The sequence below is a fragment of the Crocodylus porosus genome, unplaced genomic scaffold (genome assembly GCF_001723895.1).
Source record: "Crocodylus porosus isolate Cpor-Errol unplaced genomic scaffold, CroPor_comp1, whole genome shotgun sequence".
Lineage (NCBI taxonomy): Eukaryota > Metazoa > Chordata > Crocodylia > Crocodylidae > Crocodylus > Crocodylus porosus.
The window spans coordinates 75,658,959-75,684,933 of record NW_017728943.1 but is presented as its reverse complement, the minus strand read 5'-3'; the positions used below and the strand labels follow the sequence as shown (position 1 = coordinate 75,684,933).

Genomic DNA, 25,975 nt, shown 5'->3' with positions numbered 1-25,975 from the left:
GCCATGGCTTTGTCCCGAGCCTAGCCTGCCCCACCCCAGCCTCAAGCCAGGGGGTGCTATTTTGAATTATTATGAAATCAATTGGACCAAAAATATTTTTTAAAAAAAATTAAAATAAGCTATAGTAGAAGTTTGATTTTTATTTATTTATTTTTTAACTATGATTTTTTTTTTGGTTTGAAGGTGGCATTCATCCTCTCAGAAAGGAGTACTTCTGGGACAAAGGGAGGGACTTTTGGTGTCAAAGGTTGGGGTGGACTTCTGGTCCCAAGATGGCGACCAAGGGGTAGGGTACTTGTCAAGGGGTGGAACTACCTTTGGAGCCCTCAACAGCTCACCAAAACACATTAAGTGGCCATCCAGCTGAAATAATTGCCCACCCCTGGTATAAGCGCATCAGGGAAAAACTGAGAGCAGTGTGTTACTGCATAAATTAGCATACGTTCTTAAATTGACGTAAACGGTGCCTTTAACAATTAGATCAATGAGTTTCCCAAATGCTTTAATTAAGTAGCTGCCCACCTTACCCACAGTTGTCTTGAGTGGCTTGTATTGTACCAACATTATGTAATTATAGGATCAAAATAAATAATGTTGTACCTATACTGCAATACTGTAAGGGTGACTGCAGTACAATGTAGAGATACCCAAGTTAGCTCTAAACCAGGCAGCTCAGGTACAAGTAACAGTTTAGTTGTGGCAGCATGGAGCACAGATAAATCAACATTTTTTTTTTCAACTTGTGCTAAGATTTGTGCTTCTAGTGCTACTGGTTTCCAAGCTAGTTTGTTTAAAGCTAGACAGCCACAATACACTACACTACAGTCACTGTTGTCTTCAGAGTAGTTGTATGTCATGATGTGAGTTAATTTTTTGCATCCAAAATGGGAGTGAATTTTAAGCACTACCAGTCTCTAGCCCAGGGGTGGGCAAAATGTGGGCCACATGGCTCACCAGGTTATTCTATCTGGCCCGCAGGGCCCCTAAAAAATTTAGAAAATTTAATATTTAGCTGCCCCGACTACCTGTCATGCGGCCCTTGATGGCTTGCCAAAACTCAGTAAGCGGCCCTCCTCCTGAAATAATTGCCCACCCCTGCTCTAGCCATTTATTTTGTGGGCATCCATACTTCAGAAGGATCCTTCACAGTGCTTCTTGGTTGACTCAGTTGAAGGCTTTCATGAGGTCAAACAAGCTCATGTAGAGAGGTTTATGTTGTTCCCAGCATTTTTCCTGTAGCTGACGAGGAGTGAAGATCATTCAGTTGTGTCTCTTAGTGTCATAAATCTACACTGAGATTCCCAGAGGAGCTCTTCAGCAAGTGGAAGGAGATGGTTCAGGAGGGTTTTTGCAGTGATCTTTTGCCTGCTCCATGACAGTATGAGAGCAGTGGTTCTCAGTAACGGATCTCTCACAAATCCCTTTGAGGTTAAGATGGGAGTTAAGCAAGGTTTCATTATAGCTCCAACACTCTTCTTCATATTTCTTACTGGGAAGCTACATCTGATGACCAACAAGCTTCCTGTCAGAGTGGACCTAACTACCAAATGGATGGTAAGCTATTTCATCTTAGGTGACACTGAGCCAAAACCAAAATCACCTTGACCTCAGTCACCGAGCTCCAGTATGCCAATGATGCTGTAGTGTAGCTCACTCAGAAGCAGACTTTCAGGCAATTGTCAGTGTTGGAAGATTGTGACATCAGATCCGAAACCAAGCTCAGGGTTTATCAAGAAGTTGTGATCACCTTCCTGTACAGAGCTGAGATGTGGACAACATACAAGAGACACTTCAGGTCACTGGAGAAGTATCGTCCACTGCCTGTGGAAGATCCTTTGAATGCAGTAGGAAGACGGACACACCAACATTAGCATCCTTTTGCAATCAAATACTGTGAACATCAAAGCCGTGATCATCTGACAGCAATTTTGCAGGCCTGGCGATGTCATCCAGATGTCCACCTCCAGACTCCCAACGCAAGTTTTATTCTCCAAGCTCAGTGAAAGCAAATACTCAAGAAGAGGGCAGAGAAAGCTCTTCAAGGACGTCCTTGAGGCCAACTTGAAAAAATGCAGCATTAACATCAATTCATGGGAGAATATTCCCCAGGACCACCTGCATGGATCTCAGTACTTTGAAACCTCAGAATGACAACAGGGGATGGAAAAGTGGGGGTGGTAGAAACAGTATGTCATGGACTGAATCAAGGATCCAGAGCCACCCACCCTGCACAGAAACTCATGCCCAAGTTGCAGCAGAGTCTGTTGATCCTGGATTGGCCTTGTCAGCCATCTTTGGACCCACAAATAAGGTAGTCATCCTCAATTGTGAGGGATTGCCAGTGACCCATTACACCACAGTTATAAAGTTTCTTCTCTTACCACTTCAGGCTGAATTTCCATTTCTAAGCACTAGACAAATCGCTCAAGCTGGTTGCATTTTCAAAAGAGAAGAATCTTTTAAAATGTGAACAATGTAGTGTCCCAGTTCTGGCTTGGACAAAAATGCTACTGCTCTCTTTCACATGCATGCTTTCAGTTCAACAATAGTATTATGTTCAGTGTACCCATGAAAGAATGGACATTTAAAGAGCAACACAGTCTTCATAGTTTCTAGGGTCGGAAGGGACCTGAGTAGATCATCTAGTCCAACTATGCTCTCTCAGGGCTACATGCTAATTTATTGCTAAATTATTAAGCAGTCTTATAACTATAAACATTTCATCTTTACATGCTATATACCAAAACAAGAAAATAAAATAATAATTATTTCAGCTGATTTATCAAAATACATGCTTCAACATATTTATGATTTAGTTCATCTGATTTTGACAGTCTCAGTTACTAAATAGTTATTTAATGTACACTTCATTTTTTGTTTGTTTGTTTTATTTGGATTGTTGCAGTATTTAGGGGCTTCAGTCGAGGGTTGAGAGCCCACTGTGCTGGGTGCTGTACACATGCAGAGGAAAAAAATGGTCCCTGTCCTACAGAGTTTGTAAAATTTCACTTGTTAATGTATTGTTATGCTTGTCCTTTGCGATATGATATGTAGCTTTTTCATGTCCATGTTGAAAATTATGTGTCTCTTAACTGAAAGTGAATCTGTGTGGAGAGACATCAGTGTTTTCTTATGTTTTAAGTGTTGTGAAAGCACTGGGTTAACACTTGGAGTGTTGTATCAGGATGGATATGAATGTTGCCTTAATTTGTTGTTTTTATTTGTGAATTGTTGTGAAGAGACGCATTTTAGCCACCTGCCTGGAGAAGAGCAGGAAGCCGGGACCACGCACAAACATGCTCGAACACAGTTGCTTCTCCTTGGGCTTGGGGCCTTTGATGGGGGCCAGGGAGATGAGGTGGTGGCAAACCCTGCCAGACAGCACAGACCATATGAAGCTGTGGGCAGCAGCGCAGGTGAGGGGCTTTTCCAGCCTGCTGCAGCTGCTGACATGCTGGGAGGGATGGAGCAGACTAGCTACGGGTACTAGTCCCTCCTTCCCTTGCTGCTTTAATTTAAATTCATGGGCATTTTTTGTTTAGAAACAGCCTAACTGAATTTGCAAGGCTGCTGTTAATAGGCAAGATGCTGAGGAACAATGTAAGGAACATTAATGAGGTGCAAAAAATGGAGAGCAGGGTATTTTGTGTAAGTATGGTAGATATACAGGTTTTGCTTCATTTTTAAGTGTGTGTGTGTGTGTATAGATGTGTGGAGGAGGAGAGGGAGAGAGAGATTCTGGTATCTTTATCACTAACTCAACAAATCCTACTAAGCTAAATTAGTATCTTTCAGGTTAAGTATCATTATTATTATCTTTTTCATTGAGCTCTGTGGCAACAGCAGCTAGATGCAGACATTTCTTTTTTGCTCAGCAAGGCATGGTCTAGCTCCAGTAGAGAGGACAATTCCTCATTTTCTTAAATTTACCTTGTCCTTGATGTAAAGTTGGGGTGTTGTTGTAACTCTTGTGTTCTTAAAGATCTCTGTCCTAAATCTAGCAGCGTTTTATCTTTCACTAAATATTTTTAAGAGGACTTATTATGTTGTTTTTTCCAATATGGGAACCTCCTTTAGCCTGGCACCTCCAATATGATGTCTGATAACTAGGGGTCTACTTAAATTGCAGTGAGACAATGCAATTTTCAAGGCTTGGTTGTGGCTCAAAGCCAAATGCATGGGCATTTCCCAGTGACCTTGCCCTTCTCCACCCATTTGGCAGAGTCATATACCATTATAATTTAACAGCAGATTCTGTAAAAACTAAATTTATATCATATAATTTATCATATTGTTATAAATCTAAATTTGAATATATTATAAATGTAAAATTTTATATACAATATGCCTGTATAATTAAGGGTTATATCATCAGTTTGTCTGTCCAAAGTAAGATATGGTGTATGTTAGAGACACTTGTATGCCCCAAGTGCAGCCTGGAAGAAAGTCCAAGGGCCTCAATCTATTTTCTTGCTGTTCTGTTGAAGGAATATACTGAGACAGGTCTACAGACAACATGGCATATACTGCCCAAGATGGTTGTAGTTATGCCACTGGATAGTAGGGATATAAATATCATTCATTTAAAAAAAAAAAAATCCATTAACCTCCTCTAGTGGCGAAACCATTAACTGATAACACATACTTAGTCCTGGCCTGAGGGTGGTGGGGTGCAGAGCCTCAGGCTGGCACCTATCCTGCCACCGGCCTAGAGCAGAGCAGGGAGCTGAGGACCATGCACAGACCTGTTTGGACACAGTTGCTTCTGGGAACCAACCGCTCCTTGGGGCCGACGGGGGGTAGGGAGATGAGGTGGTGGCAAGCCCTACCAGACAACACAGCCCATGTAAAGCTGTGAGCAGCAGTGCAGGTAACGGGCTTTTCCAGCCTGCTGTAGCTGCTTGACACATGGGGAGGGATGGAGCAGACTAGCTATGGGTACTAATCCCTCCTTACCTTGGCTCTCTCCCTCCCCTTCTTGTTCCTCCTCCCTCCTACACTTCTTATTTAAACATTTAACCTTTCACATCCCTACTGTATAGAGTATCAGATCCTATGGGATCAGAACCTAACTATGTCTTGTCCTGCCTGTATGCATGTAGCTAAGTGCTGGCATCACTGGTATGCCACAGTAGTTCAGGACAGTGGGAGAGGGTGCGTTATGCCTCTACTCACTTGCATTAGTGTGCTGAATGAGCCACATGCATGTTCAGTTTTACAGTTTATTTGTTCCTCTTAAACTTCATGGTGGAAGCTCATGTGCCAGATTATTTCCATATATACAATCCTTTAATGTCAACTTCAAAAGCATGTAAGCACTTGTCCTGTTATGAAAATGATTTAAAAGTTTAGTTTTTCCATTAGACTTTTTGTATCAAAATTCTGAATTGTCTTATGCCCCCTCCCCTTACTTTTAGTGAAAAGTAATTCCCTCCTTCCAGATGGACCTCCATAGAATTTTTGCTTGGTTACTTCAGCCAATTGTAGTTTATGAAATCTCTTGTGCAGACTCGTCAAAGAGGGTAATTTGGCAAGAAATGACTGTAAATGCTGTCACTTTCCATCACTTCAAGACCAGTAAAATTTAAAAACATCCCAAGTGGAATGTAATAACCTAGGAAAAATACTGAGTGTTGCTTTTAGGGACTTTACATTAAAATAAAAGCCTGATCTAATGATAAAGTATTATACTTTTCTTAAGTATTTCCAAATAGAGTAGTGCAACAGAAGACAAGATTGTATTTGCAAAAGCATAAGTTTTTGTGCATGTTAAAAGATACCAAAATATGTTACTTTAATTTTACCTGAAGAGGTGATGAACCTTATGAACTGTGGTATTTCACAATAAATTGATATTGTGTATGAACCTATTGATGAGTTACTTTGGAAGCTTCTAGGCGAGAGGAAAAAAAATAGGCTTAGTTCTGGAAGGTGTACAGAAATAATGTGGTGATGGGTATCATTATAAAGATTTGGAAATAGAGGGTAAAACTGTAATGATCAGAACAGAGCAGAGCTGCTGTTACGTTGCATTTACAACTGCGTATTAGGGGTGCACCAATAAAGATTTTTCTGGCCAGTACCGATGGCCAGTTAACGAACCCTATCAGCTAATATCGATCTGACAACGGATATGCAGCCTTGGAGCTTGGAGGCCAGTGCCTGGATGCTAAGTCTGTCGGGGGGGAAAGGGGTCTGGGGGGGGCAGATAGTGGTGCCCATAGTGAGGGAGCGAATGGGGCTGGGGCAGTGGCAGGCACTGCCCACTTAGGTTAGGGTGGGGCACAGTACAGAGGTGGCTCATGTGGGAGGGCAGCTCTCCGCTGCTGCACTTGCCCCCAGGGCAGGCATGGGTGGCATGTACTCCCAGATTTGAGCGTGGGCCAAGGGTGGGCTCAGGGCCAGGGGCTGTTAGCCTTTTCCAGGTGGGGGGGGGAGGCCAGGGCAGGTGGTGGCAGTGCTGAGAGGGGCCTATGGTGAATTTTGGGGTGTCTGTAGCCCCCTCCCAGCTCTGTTGCTACCTGCCCCACCCCTGCATTCCCCAAGTGCAGCCCTGGCTCAGCCCCCTGCTGGGAAAAGGTCAGTGCAGCCCCTGGCCCCAGGCCTGTAGCGGGCAGCCCACCCTTGTCTCACGCACAAATCCAGGGACGCATGCCTCCCGCAGGGATGTGTTCAGCGGCAGGGAGCCGCCCCCGGACGAGCAACCCGCGGCTCCACTCCAAGCCGCACCCTGGCTGGGCAGCACCTGCCCCTGCCCCAGCCCTACTTCTTCCCTCACTGTGGGGACCTTGATCCTATTCCCACCCCACCCCACACACACACACCTTCCTCACCCACAAACTTACTGGCTGAATGCTGGTCTCCAAGGTGGTGGACTGCATCCCTGGCTACATGCATCCTGTGGCTGCACGTGTGAACGTGGAATTTATCAGTGACATTATTGGCTACACTGGTCAAAAATGGCTGGTAATGTCAATTTTCCTTTTATTGGTGCCGATCTAACATGGACCTATATTATCAGTGCACCTCTGCTGCATATACATAATGAAACTGAGAGTTCATTTTTTGTCTTGGTATGCTTATCTGTTTCAAGTAAAGTATGTATTAAAAGACAAAACCCAAAAGCAAAACAAAAAAAAGAACTTCAAACAAATGTGATATTATTTGTCTTCACCTACACTGAAATGCAGCCCGTACGCCCCACCCCAGAGCCTGATTCTACTCTTATCATAAGCAGCGATGACAAATCTGTTGATTTAACTCCTCTAAGTGAAACAGTATCAGATCAGGAGCTACCTGTGGGTGCAAGTAAGGTTAGATAACAAATGTAACATGCAAAACAAAAGTGAATCTGAAGCCACTGTATGCCATTGAACTAATTTTGAAACTGAGTAAAAATGGAGAAGGGTTTAGGGGGAAGTAGTGGGTCTTTAAGGAGAAATGGGTATATGTATCATTATTAATGTGTCAGTGGGGCAGTTACTAGACACTATTTGCTTCTGTTGAAAGACTGGTGTAATTTGGCACTTACACAGTATTTCTTGTGGTATAGGATCAGCCATCTCTGTGCTCTCTATCCTACTTTGAAACTTTCTGTTTATTTGTGGTCCAGTGGAAGGATTATCTTTGTCCCATGGCAGTACCTTGAGTTCTAGGTTCAGCTGCTGATCTGATGTGTGAGCTATCAGACATTAGTTTACCTTTCCTGTTATTTCTTTTGTCTCCCCTTTCCTCACCTGTAAAATGATTTTAAAATGTTTGTAAATTACTTTATTTAGATTCAGAGCTCATTTTGGTTTCCTGAATGATGAGGGCAAGGAGTACAAGGCATCTGTACCATGGAGCCAGTCAGGAAGAATCAGCTGTTTCTGTACTATGTGAGTTAGCAAGCTTGGTGGGTTTGGTTGTTTAATTAAAAGATATTGCTGTGAAGTGTTTCAGATCAGGGAGATGTTGTTGGCAGAAGTTTTTGACTCAGAGTTGGGGACAAGCTGCTGATTATTGGGACAGACCTTGATGTTTCAAATAGTTGTGAGAACCCATGAATGGCAGGTACCTCCAAGATTTAGGCTAGTTTCTCCATCCCCTTTTTAAATTTTTGTTTTCCAGAAGTGTGAGAAGCTGAATGCCTTCAGTCTTCTCATTAATTCTTTACTACATCAGCCATTTGTATGTTATCCAACAGTGTAACTGTCTGCTTTTATTTCTGTTTAGAAAATCCTTCTCTTGTTTTGATTTTTAGCTGTACATCCTTGACCCCAGGACCCAGCTGTGATCGGTTTAAGCTGCATATTCCATATGCTGGAGAAACACTCAAATGTAAGTTAAATGGATTAATATCACCTTTTCTCCATTTCCATCTCACCCCTTTTTCATCACCTACAATGGTTGGCTTCACATTTCCCAGTGTTTTCAACTTTGTTTAATTGCAAGTCTCATGATGATTGGTGTCATCTTAAGGTTCAGCCTTTGGAGTAATTGGAATATGTGAGCATCTCCAATTTCTAGCCTTCATGGATGCAGAGAAAATGTTGAAAACATAAACCCTAAATCCCAGAAGGCACACACAGATTGCAGTTGCTTTGTATTGACAATACTTTTCTCTTCTAGCAAGATGGCTTCTTTTTTTAATTATGTTTCAACAAATAAAAAGTTAATATTTCTGTGATGTAGTAGGGGAATCTAACAGGCAGCTCATTAGGCTAAGTGAAACAGCAATTTAGTTTTACTATTTTGCTAGTTGCAAAGGTCATTTAGTATTATGATTTTAAATCTTCCTTTCTATAAGCTGTGTCCTACAGATGCTGGTATGTTTGCCCACTGTTAAAATTGTTTTCAGTTCTGAGGATTTGATTCAAAAGTGTTTCCTTTCATGTTTTTAGAAGGCAAGAAATAATTTTTCTCACCTTCTGAGCTGCTTTTGAGCTGCTATTCAATTGCACAAGAAGATTATAAGAGCTTGGGAGGAGCAGTATTTAAAGCAATAATAGCTTGCTGTTCTGTCTTTGCTATAAAATGCTTATAAAAATCCGCTTTGTCTCTTCATGGTGGTGACTTTGCTTCCATAAATTTATCTGGTTTGGGAATACAGCTTTCTCATGCATTTCCATGTACTGATGAAAGGAGGTGGAACATCAGTCCTTAAAATTTAACTATGTATCATTTCTGTACTGTCTGTCTCTGCCCATTTCACATTTTTGCTTTTATTTATGACAAGTTTCGCTTGTCTGACACTCGTGATACCCAATTATATTTTCAGTTGGTAATTAGAGGTCAGTAACCTCAGGTGGTAGTCAGAAGGCAGAAAAATAATACATATCTTGTGTAGATAACATGTTAGTTTTTGCCTTTAAAAAATTTATTACTCTGGTAGTAGCACCAGTTAGTGTGTATTTGTGCGAGAGAAAGTTTAAATAATGCTAAGAACTTCATTGTACTTCAATGTACATTAAAACATTGTCTCTGGTTATATGGTGCATTCAAAGCCATATACCTTTTAGGTAGAGGTGTGCTGATATATCGGTGCCATGTTAATTTTTCTTTTATCAGTGCCAATCCAATATTATTGGCATTTTGGCAAGTGTAGCCAATAATGTCACCGATAAATATAATATGGCCCCTGGGCTCTGCATGCATGCACGTGACCAGGAATGCAGCTGGCAGGGTGGAGAGCAGTGCTCTGCAGGTAAGTCTGTGGAGGCAAAAGGGTATGGGGGAGAGAAAGGGTGTTGGGGGACAGGTCAAGGCCTCTATAGTGAGGGAGGGAGTTAAGCTAGGAGTGCTGCCCAGCCAGGGTGGTGAATGGGACCCGGGGCAGGGAGCAGGACATAGCTGTGGGTGGCTCATCCAGGAGGCACGGGGTGGGAGTGGGGACTGGGGACAACCCCCCTGCTATTGCATGCACTCCCCAGGAGAGTTATGGGGGGGCATGTTCCCCCCTGGCCCCCCCCCCCGCCCCCCAATTTTGTGTTCAGGGCAAATATGGGCTGCTTGCTGTAGGCTCTGGGCTCTCCTGCTTTTGCCTCGGGGTCTCTGTGTTGGCTTCACATCTGCTGTCCACCCGCTAGCGAGTTGTGCCTCCTGCTGCAAGGTGGGCAGGGAATGCACAGCCTATGTGGAGTCCCCGGGGCAAAGGCTGCAGGGCAGAGAGCCCTGAACCCACAGCAAGCAGTCTGCATCTGCCCTTGCCCCACTTGGCTTTGCTCTGGTTAAAAGCACCCTCATGCTTAAAAATGGTGGAGGTGCTTGAACTAAAGCTCTTTTGACAAGCTTTAATTCAAGCACCCCCACTGCCATTTGTAAGCACTGGGTTGCTGATCCCCTTGATGAGCCCACCCATGGCTCTGTCCTGCTCCTCGCCCTGGGTCCCATTTACTGCCAGGGCTGGGCAGCACCTCCAGTCCTAGTTCCTGCCCTACTCCCTTCCTTACTGTGGGGGCCTCACACGCCTTCCCTTCACAGACTTATCAGCAAGGCGCTGCTCTCCATGCTGCCTGGCTGCATTTCTGTAAATCAATTATCAGATCAGTATTGGCTGATATGGCTGGTTAATAATCCGCCATCAGTATCAGCCAAGAAAATCTTTATTGGTGCACCACTACTTTTAGTAATAGCAAACACCACAACTAAGATTTTGTATTACTGGAAATATTTTAATTGTCAGTTTTCATATGCAGAAAATCTGCCTTTCCAGGACTACTCCCTGAAATCTTTTAATTTTTTCTTTGTTATGATTATAGTTCAGCTAGGTTTTACCATTACTGTTGAGCTCTGAAGTGTGTATTTAATCTGCTGTCCTCTGGAGTTGTCATAAAAATGTTCATAGGTCTTTGTAGAGAGGGAAAAATAGAATTCCAGAGATATCCCAAGCATGTAAAAAGGTGATAGATCCATGGTGTGGAAATACTCATATTTTCTAACTCCATCAGTATGTGATGGTACTTTTTCCATAGTATGTACAGGTGACAACTCTGCCAGGTAGCATTGCTTACTTTTGTAAAAACTGACCTCTATGTCTAGAGAAATGTCCATTTCCAACTAAAGTTAAATAAAAGAAGTCTTCAGTATCCAGGGTGGTAAATTCAACCCATTTGAGGTCTTGATCAATCTATTTCCATACACTAAGTGCCATACACCAATGCTGAAGACCTATTTTAGCCACATCAAGTTGCACTGAAGGAGCTTTGAAGTGTGACAGCAGGACCGAGAGAGTATATTTCCACAGAGATGGTGAAAACAATCTCCATAGTGTATTGTATTACATTACATTATGAGGATTGAAGAGTCCTGTTTTCAAATAAACACATTAAGGGAGAAAAAAGCTTGATTGTTCTTTAAATGTTGAGAGGCCAAAGTTGTTCTTGATTTATAAAGGAAACTTAATAAACAAACAAAGCATGTGCAAAGTGGGGTATTCAAAGTACATAGTGATAAATGAAGTTAGTAAGCCAAGGTTTAAGAGTGTGCCTAGATCCACTCCTCCTACTTATCTTTCTAGAGCAGGGGTGGGCAATTAGTTGAGCCAGTGGGCCACATGGGGCATGTTGATGAGCTGTCATGGGCCGGGTCGGCACTGCTTCCTCCCTCCTTGCAGAATAACTCGCCAAAACTCCCTATGTGGGATCGGACTACGGGCAAGCAGGGAGCAGGATGTGTGGGTGAGGCTGGGGTCACGGAGCAATGAGCATGAGGCAAGGGCATAGCCCCCATTTTGCAGGCAGGGACATGCAGGATCGGGGCCCAGAGCAGAGGTATGATCCACTACTTGCAGGCCTCTGCCTTGTATGCATGTGTGTTGGGAGGGATGGTGGGGAGGGAAGGGGCACCTGGGAACTAACTGGGGGTTGGGGTAGAAAGCACGTGCAGCAGAGATCACCCAGGTGGTGTGGTCTGCAGCTGCCCCCAGCAGTGTTCCACATGGGGCCAATCCCTGTCTGCTCCCACCTGGCGCAGCCCGCACCATGCTCCCACCCATGCCTGCCCACCCAGCCCCAGCCAGCGTTAACAGCTTACTGATGTGGCTGCAGCTGCCCAGGTGCTGCTCAGCTCCCTCTTTCTCCAGTGGCTCCTCCTCCTGCTCCCATCTCTGCTGTTCTGCTCTGGGTGGGGAGGCAGCTTCAGCTGGGTGACTGCTGCCCCAGTGTGCAGGGCTCTGGGTTCAGCTGCCTTCTACCCACTTGGCCGCCCGCAAGTGACTGGTCCTTGCGCTGGGTGGGAGGAGAAGGCAACCTGGAGCTGGAGCCCCGTGTGCTGGGGCAGGAGCTGCCTGGCTGCAGCTTCTCCCCTGCCTAGAATGTTGCAGCAAGAGCAGGAGCAAGAGGAGAAGCCGCCACTGGGGGTGAAGGGAGCCAAGCAGCAGCCGGGCATCTCCAGTCGCATTAGGAGCAGCCCTGCTGGAAGCTCTGCATGGTGGCCAGGGCTGGCAGGCATGGGCAGGTGTGTAGCGCTGGCTGCCCCAAGTGGAGCTTGGGCTCATGCTTAGTGCCACAGGGGCAGCCATGGGCTGGATCCAGTCAGTTGGTGAGTTGAATCCGGCCTTTAGGCTGTATTTTGCCCACCCCATTGTAAAATATAGCTTGAAGTTTGCTATCCAGTATAGAAATACCTGCAGATCAACGTTTCTGCCTTCCCCTTATGTTCCTGGTTTTCATGCTTTTAAAAACAACCAACAAAAGTGGGAAGATACCCAACAACTACTGACCCAAGCACAATTGTGTTTTTAACCTTAATTCAACTTGAAAACAGAAAGTGAGGAAAAATTATATTTTTTTCAGAGGCACGTAATTTAACATTATTAGTTATTGAACTAGTATTCCTGATGTTACACATCTGAAACATACATGAATCATTCAAATTATAAAATGGTATTATTGCTGTAAGAATAAAGACTCATGCCAGGAGGCATAAGAAATGTTCTATAACATAGTATTTTATAACTGAGTTTGTGACCATAATGGGGGAAGGCCCCAACTGTAGGCAAGCAAAAATCTGTAAAAACTCCATGCAACCTGTTACCAGATATATTTGTTATCTTTTGAGAACAGAATAATTCTGCGAAGGAAGGCTGCAAAATGTGGCAATAGAAAAAAGGTTGCCTAAAATGTCCAGGATCTCTACTGTGTGGTCTTTAATGTACAGTGCAAAGTATAGACTAGAATGTCTAGTTCCTCTGTGGTTTGTGCTACATCCTCTTTACAACAGATCAGGTTTTTGCAGGTCATCAGTCATAACTGCTGCCACTCTGCAAATACTCTGGTACTTTGTTCCAACGTCCTGAATGCTGTTGGTCTACTTCTTTAGGGAAGTGTAGCTGTACAGTCAGTCTTGTTTTCCTTAGCATCCGGAAGTTCACTATTGTTCTCAAAAAAGGGGAAAAATATACTTGTAACATGTTCAGTAGATAGATGACAGCCAGTAACTTAAAGCCATTGTTTTCTTAGCTTCAGTAACATTCACCACCTGGCAATTCAGAAGGGCCTGTCCTATGATTAAAGTATAATTTTATTTTATTTTTTTCCTGAGTTCCAAGTGGGGATTTATTCTGTTCTTCAGACTTCACATTCGGTTCATTTTTGCTTTTAGTACTTATGCTCTGTCATCACCCAGAACTTTGATACCAGATGCAATTAGAACTTGGGGACCACCAAGTTGTTTTTTTCATATTTCATTTAAGAGAGGTTTTTACACTGGAGAAAACTTTACGTTATACAGAGGTATAAAGTTAAATAACTTTGCTCATGCCATATGAGTGTTTTCCTAATGGCTTAAAAAATTGCAAATACTGGTTTTAAAAAGAGATACACAGGTTGTCATCTTCTGTGCTTTAATGATCATAAAAAAGAGTATATATGTTGATGATTTGCGCATCAGGCTTAACCACTTCATGGAAATGAATTAAAACTTTATCAGAGTCACCTCAGACCTTCGTTCTGTCAGTGTTCCATGCAGTCCCATTGAACTCCATACAATTTGTCGCAGCTGGGTCTGGTTAATTGTCGCAGAGTTTTCCCCAAGGGGTGGCTTGCTTGGAACCACTGTGGGCTTTTCTGGCCTCTGAAAGTGCCCCTGAATCTAACCTACATGTGGCTTTTAGGGTGGGGAGAAGCTCTGGCTCTTTCTCAGTCTGAGACCCTGGCCTTTAAGTAGTCCCTGACCCTCCCTGGTGCCTGTAGCCCTGACTCAAGGAGCTAACTTTCAATTTAGCTCCTGAGAAAAGGACTTTGTCTCTTGTTGGGGAGAACAAGTGCACCCCATATTCAAAGGCCACAGAGTAATAAGACAGTTTACCGTCCAAAGCGGGGTATTCTCTTCAGTCTGCCCAGCCAGAAGCCCCAAAGCTGCTCAGCTAGTTTCTCATTTAAGGCTGACTTCAATAGCCAGACACTCTTCTTGTTCGCCCTCCCCTGTTCATTGTAATGCTCATTTTCTTCAGCTTCCTGAGAGCCTTTTCAGTGTCACCAGGAATCCCCTCTATGCCAATATGCCAGCAGAGCTATGCAAGCTTTTGTTGCTGCTGGAGGTCCATCTTGTCTTCTCCTACACGTAAACAGCTCTTTAATAACAGGAACTTAACAAGGAGTCTAACTCTTCTTTCCCATGTACTAGCGTTACAGGTAAACTGAAGCACCCAACATTATACAAACATGAATACACTTTAAAACAGAAATATTACAATAAATCCCATAAGCTAAAAGGTGCAGCAGTTTGAAAAAAGAGGTCAAATGCATCAATTCTGGATTAAATAAGTCTGTGGATACCTGTAGTAACTTGCATATGTTTATTGCAAGGTCACTGCTTTCATATTTGCTCCTTACTTTCATGTGCTCAGGGAGAACAGGGACTGACAGTAAGGAGAGCAGGGGAAAGGGTCTTCAAGAGGAAGAAGATGGGGGCAGAGGGCAAGGGTGCTATTCCCCGCCCCCCCCCCAATTTATTTTCCCTGCCGTAGTGGTGGGAGGAGGATAATTTCAGGCCAACCTTTTAATAATTAGATTCTGTTTATAAATTTTTCATATGGAATCTAATTATTGGGTATTCATCTTGTATTCAAGTAAATATGGCATAACACAGGCGGGTGGCTTGTCTGAGGATGGGAGGGTGGACAGCTCCTTGCCACTGCATGCATCCCTAGGGGAGGCATGGGGGGGCATGTGCCCCCTGTATTTGTGTATAGCATGAGGATGAGTTGCCCGCTGCAGGCTTGGGGCTGCGCAGGCCTCTTCCTGGCAAGGGGGTGGGCCAAGTCTGCATTTGGGTCAGGCGGGGGTGGCTACAGGGAACTTTTTCAGGTGGCTGTAGCCCACCCTGTAGGCACCCCTCCTAGAGCTGCTGCCACCTGCCCTACCCCCACCCACCCCGAACATAGCCCAGGTCCAGCCTCGCACAAGGAAGAGGCTGGTGCAGCTCCAGGCCCTAAGCCTTCAGCAGGCAGCCTGCCCTCAGCCTGCACACAAATCTGGGGGCACATGTCCCCCATGCCTCCCTCAGGGTTGCACGCAGCGGTGAGGAGCCGCCACCCTCAGATCCATCCTGCATTCTTCCCCGGCTGGGCAGTGCCTGCCTTTGCCCCTCCACATCCCTTTCCTCACCCCTGCCTTTTCCACTGACTTACCAGCCGGAGGTTGCTCTCCAAGCTGCCGTGCTGCACTCCTGTCCGCGTGTATGCTGTAGCTGCATGCATGCACATGGCATTTATTAGTGGTATATTATCTACCCTGGCTAAAAAAGCTGATGGCCAATAATGTTAATTTTCCTGTTACCAGTGCTGATCCAATACGTGACCAGTATATTGGTGTACCTCTACTTTTCACTTCTCTAGCTGACGTAACTATGCCAGCAGAACCATATAACTTTTTCATGATTCTGTTCTGTTAAGATTATTAGGTGCAAGAATAACAGAGCAAATCCTTGTTTCAGCTGCAAGCGTTAGCCTTAACTATGTCATTTGGTTATTTATGTAAATATTGGATTTATATGCTACCCTTTCCAACAAAGACTCAGGGTGGCTTACAATAAAAGAAGAGAATAACTTATAAAACAAGAGAATGAACAAGAGAACAAAGCAACTTTATAAGGCAACTAAAATATCAGCAAAATGGAACCTGTCTAAACAATTTCACAGCCTAGCTTATGCCCTCCTGAATAGGATGGTCCTGCAGCACTTCTGAAAGATATCTGTGCTCAGGGTCTGGCAGGCCTTGAGTGTGGGGGGTTTGAGAGCTAAAGAAAAACTGCAGAGAATGACCTCCCTCATGCTTTTACCAAGCAGACTTGGCAGATTGGGACTTGCAGGGGGCTGCTTTTGGCTGATCTTACAGCACTAGCAGTACACTAGAAGCCACAAAGCTGACCAGCTTCTGTCATTTTGAAGGCTTCTAGTAGTAACTCTTAGAGTTAGTATTAAAAGGTTGAAATTAATAGGAGCTTGTCAGTTTCTTCACTGATATTAGAAGCCTTGAAAATGAGGAGTGATAGCATTGTGAAAATGACTGTCGTACATCTTGGTTAGCTGAAGCCTCGATTATCTGTTCTGCAGCTATCTTTTGTTAACCTGTAACTATTGGTCCCCTGTGACAAACTATATTTAGGCTTGACAGGATTCAATTTTTATCAGAAAATGTTTATAAACCTTGATTTTTCCCACCCCCTCTCACTCACAGACCAACCAAAAATATTTTCATTGTTAATAATCAAAATGTATAGAAAGGGGACATAAGAAAAATGATGGCCCGTGGAGCATGTGACAATAGGAGGTTCAGTTGTACAGAACCATGCTGACTATAGTTTGGACTGTGGAACAGGGAGCCAGGGGCTCCCTGTTACTTTAAGGCGGCAAACAGCCTTAGGGAGCCTCAGGTGCAGGGAGTGCTTACTAAGAGCCAGGAAAGGCCAGGCTGTAAGGGGCTGACAGGCTGCAGGCACCCAGTGAAAAATAAATGGTTCATCAGTAAGGCCAGATGGTGGAGTGGCCGAGACAGTAGAGTGCCAATTGCAGTGCTGGTAGCGCAGGAATAGTACTGGAGGACACTGCTCAGCCTGAAGAAGAGGGATACCACTGCAGCAGTTAGCATAGCTTGGCAACCTAATTGAGGATACCTGCAGTGGGCCAAGGAAAGCACATGATTCCCAGGGGCTGGCTTAATGGGAGGCCCAGGGCTGAGTCTGGGGAGGGAGCCTGACCCTGGAGACTGCAAGGGAAAGAGCTCCTAAGCAGAGAAGCTGCTGAGAAACTGCCAGGCTCCCTCCTGAGCTGATGTGGGGTACTTCAAGTAAGGCAGGGGAATACGACCAGGGTAGAGGCAGATTTGGGTTCCACTGCCAAGAAGCTGAGATGTATGTTGGGATGCAGTGTGGAACAGTTTGTGTTACAGCCGGTGGGCTTGTTCTTTTGTTTATAGTTTAGTCTGGTGGTTTGGTTTGGGACTAGCAGGGGTGATACGGAGGTCCCAGTGGTGTCTAGAGCTCCACACAGGGTTAGACTCTAGGAACAGCCAGGCAGCCTGCAAGAGGTGAATCCTGAGCCCAGAGCCCTTGAGGGGCAAATCCTGAGTCAGAGAGGGGTGACACCAGAGCAACAGCAAGTCAGGACCAGGGCCTGAAGCCAAGGTGAGAGTGATGTGGACTGGAGGCCAGGTACAATGCTGAAGGCCAAGAAGGCAGGAGCCCCCATAAACATCTAGAGGCCTGGGGATGGTTTGCTGGGACTCTTAAAGGCACAAAGGCCTGAAAGAGCTGTATCCTAGACTGGAGCCGAGGGCCTGCTGTGACTTAAAAACACAGGGGCCTGAAAGAGCTGGATCTTGGACTAGGGCCAAACATTTGTGAGGCATGGTTGATGACTGTAGGGGAGATTGGAGGGCAAATAATTGACCATTAGGGTGCATAGTATGCTGGTGCACTGACCAACAAGCCAGAAATCACTCTGGAGTCTTGAGCAGTCTCCCTTTTCCCAAATTTAAACTATTACAGCAAGTCGTGGCAAGCAAGAGAGCAGAGGGGAGAAGGAGGAAACAGTGCAAAGCAGGAGCTATACAGCTGCTACAGTGTTACCACCACACTTGGAGACCTAGTTCTGCTACAGTTTGCAACTCCCAGAAATCCCAGGGGACTGGGAACAAAGGAAGAGGAAGTGACAAAGCGGATAAGGGAGTTGCGGTCAAGCAGAGCCAGGACTGATAGCAGCACTGCTGCTCAGCTGGCGCAAGTCCTGCAGTAGTTACGTTTGTCGCAGCAGGCGGTTAAACTGCACTATAATAATAGTATACTGTCATCTATAAATTGTCTGCTTCCCACACTCTAAATTTTGCACAATCCTGAAAACTTAAATTGATGATAATAAAAATAAACACTTAAAAATAAGCATTGTTATTATCTGTTGCAATTATAAAAAAAATCTAATTCTGCCAAGCCTGTGTTCTTTCTCTTTTTTTCCTATTCTCTCTCTCCAAGCTTTATTCAGTGCAGTACTATATCTTTAATCTCAAGTTTGATATGTTTATGTGTAACTGTTGATTGTTGTACAATAAACAATTATGTTAAGTTTTATTGCATTTAATATCTGTACTGTTAAATTTGGTGTGATTTTACTTTGTGCATCATGTCTTAGTGTCTTGAGAAAAATCATACATGCTACAGTTTCATTTATCAGATGATTTCAGTATCTGGCTTTAAGCTGATATTTTCCAAAAAGATTCAGATAATTAAATATCTATCATAGGTCTGATCAAGGTTTCTAATGGCAGCCCTATGCCAACTCTTTTCTCTTCACTATTACTAGTTCAGTTAAATGGAGTACAAATTGGTTACAGTTACTGAAATCTGGAGTACTTTGGTCTTGAATGTTTTTTTGTTTTTCACTCAGAAGTTTTCTACTGCTAGTGGCTACTGTGATTCTGATAGAATTATTTTTCTGTGCTCTTCACATTTTCTTTTTTTTCAGGCACTGATGCCTCTCTTTGTCCTTGAGTGCTGTCATCTGGAATTTCATAGCGATTAAACAATGTGGTGCCCTTGTGATGTTACTGTTTTCTCTGTGGCCCCTTGAACTACAGTATTTTCATTTTGTTTTGCCTGATTTTCACTGTTTTTATATGAGTGGTTTACAGGTCTCAGTTCTACTGTTATTGTTTCACTTTTCTTCCTTTATCCAAAGGAGTATTTTTGCATAGTTTGGAAGCTAGGGGGCTGGGTTTTTGTTTGTTGGTTTTTGTTTTTAAACTTCTGTCTCGCTTCTCTACCTGCTCCTCATTCACCTGAGTGACTGAAACTAGAAATGGAAATAACTAGTGGATTACCCAACCAACAAGTAGTCTAGGAATTTTTGTCACCATACAATTTATAGTACTGTTTTCATTTTTCATTTTTTGAAAGCTATTCTTATGGCTTGTCCCTTTATGGAGGGAATCTGATGTTGTTTTTTCGTTGTTTTTGGTTCTGCAAAACTGAGCCTATTTAGATATATAGTTTATACCTGTTCCTGTGCCTGTGCCTATCATGCCTATCCCTGCAGGATATTTTCTAGGGCTTTGCTTAGTCCAATTTCAAGTGATGGAATGATGAGGTTTCTTTTCCCTTGGGAAAACTTTTCCACTCTCTAGTGCAGTGGTCTCCAAAGTGGGGTGTGCATACCCCAGGGGGTGCGCAAGACAATTCATTGGGGTATGGAAAGAAAATATTAGAACTTCTATTTATGTTTATATTCATATAAATATACATATATTGGGGGTGCGTGCTCAAAAATTTTTTACTAATGGGGTGCACGATCAAAAAAATTTGGAGACCCCTGCTCTAGTGGATCACACAATCAGGAGCCATCTATTAATAATCAACCTAATGTTTTCTTTAATTTTATTCCTTCATATTACTGTTAATTCATTATGCCCATTCCATTCTAAATGATCCATTCTCTTTATTTCTACTTATTTTACTGTCTTGACACTTTATAAAAATTTCTCAAACCACCTTCTGTGCCTGCCTTGAGCAGATAAATTTAGTGTCATTTTACCACCTTGTAGCCAAAAGTGTTAGACAACACATTACATCCTTAGTATAAGTGGATCTCTTCTTTCTATTTGCCTCTACTGTATGTATCCTCGGTGTTCAGCTTCTCTTCTTTTTCATGCCTAGTATCTGTTTTTCTGCAGTGTTGTCTTTTCTCCATCTTGGCAGTAATCATTATCTCTCTCTCCATCTCCTTTTTCTTTGACTATTACATCTCCATTCTTTATGTTGACCCCTAGGCCAATGTCTTCAGAAAGCTACTGCCTACTTCTTGCATATCCAAATAAATACTCTACCTCACTTCTTTCTCATTGAATTTAGGATCCAGATTGAAAGTCTCCTTACAGATGGGACTGGGATCACGGGGCAGTGACAGCATGGGGCTAGGGCCTGGGGCAGAGCACTAATCTGCTCCTTGCACACCTCTTTGACAGGTGCCAGTTCTGCAGGCAGGGGTGTGTGGGAAGCAGATCATGGCTCTGCCCCAGGCTCTGGCCCCACACTGCCAGCGCCCCGTGATTCTGCTCCCTGCCTGCCTGTGACTCCATCACATCCACCAGGCCGAATTCAGGGCAGAGCCACTTAGGGAGTTTTTGGTGAGCTGGGGTGGGGTGGGGGTGCTGATCCAGCCTGTGACAGCTCTCCAAAACTCCCTAAGCAGCCCTCTGGCCCAAATAATTGCCCACCCCTGCTCTAGAGTGTCTCACTGCAAGCTATATTCTCTAGTACTTGAATAATTTTTTATGGCTCTTTTCTGTATGATCTCTAAGTTTCTTAATATAACTTTTAAAACATGGATGGAAGAACTGAATTGAGTATTTCAGCATTGGTTTTACATAGAATTGGCATGATTACTCTGCCCCTACTTGTAGTTTCCTTTCTCATACATCCAAAAGATCATTAGCCCTTGTTGAGAGCTCACTTTGAGTCCATTTTGATCCTTAGATCTTTTTCAGAGTCCCTGCTTTCCATGATATAGCTCCCCATTCTGCATTCCATGTTCCTCACTGTATAACTTTAAATGTAGCTTCATTAAGATGAATTTTTGGCTGAACAGGCCCAAGTTTATTAAGTGTTTCATATCTTTCTGTGTGATTGCCCTATCATCATGGTTTGTTTGTTTGTTTGTTTTTTTAACCATTCCATTAATCTTTGTTTCTTCAGATGTGATCATTAGTGGATTTGTTCTTCTAACCATTGACAAAAATATGCCATCATCTTTGAAATGCCCCTCCCCACCGTTTTGGTGATCATGCTGTGCTGACAACTAATAGTTGAGATGTCAGTTTTTATAGATATGACATACGTCAACCTAGTACTGCACGTCATTTCAATTAAACAAAAAAAACAAACACTACATAATATCAAATCAATCAGATGTTAAATGAATCAGGAGTTAATAAACTGCCTCAACCAAACTTGTAATCTCATGAAAGAATAAACTTATTTACTGTAATTTAATAATTATATTATCTTACGTTTATTGTATTCCATTTATTTGAATATTTTATGTTGGTGTTTTCATTATTTTGCCTGTAATTTTATACTGGTCTAACCAAACAGTAGTTATCCAGGTCATCCTATTTCCTTTTTATGAATACCATATTTGCTCATATATAACCTGCATCTTTTCTCCCCAGACTAGCTGGGGAAAATTGGGGTGCACTTCATATGGAAGAAAAGGGCTCCCCACAGGTATGGGCATTTGGCAGTACATGGTGTGGGGGTAAGAGTGGTGACAACTTAACACTGCCATCGCTTGTTCCGTCCAATCTGCTGCCGAATGTCTGTACCCTTCCTCAACAGTATGCCGGATCAGGCTGGCTTGCAGGGTTGACCTGCAGCCACGGCCCACAAACGGCCTCTGAAGAGGCAGTAAGATGTAAAATGTGCTGGGCAAGACTCTGTGCTGAGTCAAGGACCAAGTCCTGGTTCTGGGGCTTTGTGCTGTGTCAGACATGGTACATAGCTCTGGAGCCAGCATTCATGGGTGGGCCTTCTGTATGGTCCCAGCACCATTGAAACTGAATTGGGCTAGGATTGGCACATGGTTTCTGGCTCCCAAGTGCCCAGCACAACTCCCTGGCTACCACTCCACCCAGCCCCAGCTCCCAAGCCCCCAGACTCAGCATGTGGCCCCAAGCCCCTGAGATCACAGATCACTGGTCTCACACTCCATTGTAAGATTTTTTTTTTTTCCCCTCTTCTTGGGGCCTTGCAAAAATAGGGTGCATATCATATTCAGGGTCCCGGTACATATGAAAAATAGGTACTAGTGCCATTTTAGCACTTTTTGACCATATTTAGGTACAGCAGCACCCTTAAGACTGCTGCACTGCTGTCTGCGGGCTGGTTCCTAAACTGGAAGCATCATAGCTGTGTTCGCACAGGGCTTTGGATAGGTTAAATAGCATTGCAAATGACACTGCCATATCCATGCTAGCTGGCTTGCTTGCAGTACTCCAAGGATACAGCTATACTGTGCTGTTTGAAGAGGAAGTATGTGTAGAAAAGCATATTGAACTTGAAGTTGGCACGCCGGGCCTGGTAATTTACTGAGTAGACATGGTCTTCTAGAGCAGTGGGTGCCAGCCTCTGGCAGGTGTGCTATAAGGTAAGCCCCACACCCTCTAGGTGCCACTTCCATCCCCTGCCAGTCTGATGCTTTGCCTTCTGCTACCTGGCTTTATCTGCTACTCTGCTTTCTTTTCCTTGCCACTATGTTCCCTGCTCCCTCTCCAGCCTTCTTCATGCAACACACAGAGGCTGCCTGTGCCACCTGTGATATATATGCTGGGGCTTGGCCACCCCTGTTCTAGAGTGTCCCAGATATTCCCAGATTCATTAAGCTTCATAACCAGGGATCCAGGTTTTCCATTTCCTGCGAAAAATGTGGATCTTCCCGTTACAGAGGAAAAACACAGGTTTCCCCTTGCAGACTGGCAGAGTTCCAGCCTGCAAGGAGCTGCTTGGGAATTGTGGGGGGGCGGGCGTGATTGGAGGTAGGGAGTACCACATGTGTGTGCACATGCACATGCATGAGGCCTGCAATACAGCTAGGCAGGGTGGTGGGAGCAGCCCTAGGAGCTGGATAAAGATAAATCTGTGGGACAGTGGGGTTGGAGGGCCAGAGCTTGTGGACTGTCAGGGCATGGTCCAGGCACCCCCATCGGTGAGGCATGGGGGGGCATGTGCCCCCTCCGATTTCTGCACGGACAGCAGGGCATGGGGCTGCAGCCTGGCCCAATTGGTACCAGGCAGGAGCTGCTTTTGCAGTCCATCAGGCAGGACCCATTGTGGGAGGACGGGGAGCCTCGGTACTGCTGCCCCCACCAGCGGGAGCCCGTCAGCCACACCACCGTGACCACCAAGGTGAGTCACACCCTGCCTACCTGGCAGTAGCAGAGGGGCACAACTCTCCCCACTGCTGCCAGGTGGATAGGGAGCACTTTGCCATGGTGGCGCAGCTGGCACTGGTAGGCTTCTAAATGACTTTAACGCTGTAACTATATCAATAAAACTCTGTGTTTGAACTGATATATATAGTAGTGGTGTTTCATTTTAATTGTGAAAAACACAGATTTTAGGGTTTTTAATCAGAGAATTTTGTGTGCGTGTGGTTTTTAAATCGAGAGAATTTTGGATCTTTTAACAGACTACCAGAATCCCTGTCAGTGAGGACTTCTTCAGCTGTTTTGGGGTTTTGGGTGCACTTAGATCTGCTGACAAAGATTTTAAAATCTTGTACATGTTAACTATTCATTGCAATTGCTAATGGGCTGGAAAATACCCTATCATCCTCTTAAATATTTCATCCAGCTTTTTCCCATTGTTTCCCCCAATTTTTGCTGAGCACTTTTACATTTTCTGCATAGTTTTAAAGAATTTTACCACAATTCTCTAGTAGTAGGTTTATACCACCTGCTAAAATGTAATTTTCTTAATAGACTTAAAACCTCCCTATTTTCCTTTGTTGGCATGTTTTTACCTTTAGATTCCCATATCCATTTTCTATACTACACAATTTCTAATTTACAGTGATAGCAATTTGTTTTCTCTTTTCTGTCTAGTCTGGAAGTTATGTTCCTTATGTTTGCTTCAGAGAGGGAGTACAACATCCTGTCCATTGCGAAGTTCTGTGCCAACTTATCTTATTGAGCTGCTGCTGATGGATATAGCACCTTAGGATAGTTGTAAAATGTAGATGTCCATAAAATATCTTCTGCTTTTTTCCTTCAGAGATAGAAACTTCTTTCCTTCCTCAGGAGTTGCCTCCATAGTGTGAGAACTTCAAGCCAGGTTGAATGTTTCTTGGCTGTTTTTTATTTCCTCTTTGGTCAAAAATTGTTGTCCATTTATTTGGTTTCTATTTTCCGTGTTTTCCTTATCACCAGAGCTTTCCTTTGCACATTGTTGCTCTGGCTTCGATTTCTGACCCTGGTAGTTCAAGAAACTTTCATTTTCTTGGATGCTGTACAGGATTTGAAGCTTTCACTTCTGTATGCCTGAATGCACCGAAACTTTCTTCTGACTTTTAGTGAAAAGGGAAATGCAGCTTACCCAAAGTAGATTACAGCAGATGCTCCATCATTCTCTGTATCTGCTGCTTGGTGTATAGCCATTCCTAAAATGTAAGAAATCTATTATTCCCTCCCATAAACTCACTCCAGAACTTCTGCTTGGCATTCCTATTAATGTACTCAGGAGTTCACCAGCCAGCCGACCTACGTTCTTAGCCACACAGCTCAACTCTACCATCTCACTAACCAGACAAATTAACAACTACAGTACTCACATTTTATCATAGTTCCAAATGTCTTGATTACACAGCCTTCATGAAGACACAAAGGCTAGGTACAGACATTCAAAAAGCCCATGCTGGAATTGATCTTAGTTGTGCAGTTTTCTGTTAGTGGCATAGTTTAGTTTCGTGTAGCGAACAGAACACACATTTGCCCTTTGGGATGTTGCGGGGGGGGGCAAATATTAGACCAGGTTCTACCATTTTTAAACCAGTCTGTATATGCCAAACTTCTGTTCTGTTACAGGTGTAGACCGGTATCTGGTCACTTATATTAGTAAAATTTTAATGCCTGTATCTGGCCAATAGACCTGTATAACTTGGCTTATTCAGGGGGTCAAGGCTGATCCATGTGATCCTCACAGTATACTAACAAACAAATTAAATGCACTGTTTGTAACCCCACCCCTTCTCCAAGCACAGGATCTCTTGCTGCATCTATCAGAGCTTTAATTGAGAAGTATTTTTGTTGTACAGTAGTAGTGTTAATTGATTCTTAGAATACTCAAATGTGTAAGTAGTTTTTTAAACTCGCAGTTGATTTTAAGAGTGTCTCATTTGAAACCATGTCTTTTTTCCTCCCTCTCTTGTAAACATCATAAAAATATATCCTGTTAGGACATGAGAGCATGTGATTAAATATTTAATGCAGAAATCACTGGGTGCTAATGAGGTGCTGAGGATACTCTTGGATTCCAAGGACAGAGCAGTGTTCCATGTAAAGGTCTTGGATTCTGTTTTTTGGAACATGAACTAGGCAGAGCTGGAAGGAACTAGGAGCCCCTATAGAGGAGGTGTCTTGCACTGCTGCTTTTTCATGCCCCTTCATGATTCTGTGGACAGTTTCCATAGGGGAAACCTTCAAATATGTAGTTTTTGAAGCTAAGAAGTGGAGGGTATTCTACTGGGAATATTTGTAGGGATAGCTGAATAGCAGAAAGTACTTCTGTGCAGAGTAGAGAACAAAATTTAGCTCTTTGTGTTGTGGTACAGAATAAGATAATTTTAAGTCTAATATTCACCTTTTAACATTTCCTTTTTGGGGTCTGTTTTCCCCTACTCCACTGGCAAATGGGGGTTAAGTGAAGCTTCTGCTATTTCTGGGCTGTAACTTGTCATTGATTGTTTAGAATAAATTATGTCCTACTTATGTCGCACCTTTGATTTCATGTAGAT

General features: G+C 43.6%; 1 protein-coding gene across 1 annotated transcript in view; it reads left to right on the top strand.

Moving 5' to 3' along the window:
* BRE (brain and reproductive organ-expressed (TNFRSF1A modulator)) overlaps positions 1-25,975 on the top strand; it is a 288,488-nt gene that overhangs the window by 12,799 nt on the left and 249,714 nt on the right. The window contains exon 3 of the mRNA XM_019549599.1: positions 8,243-8,319. Coding sequence (XP_019405144.1) covers positions 8,243-8,319 — 77 coding nt within the window. The remainder of the gene's footprint in view (positions 1-8,242; positions 8,320-25,975) is intronic.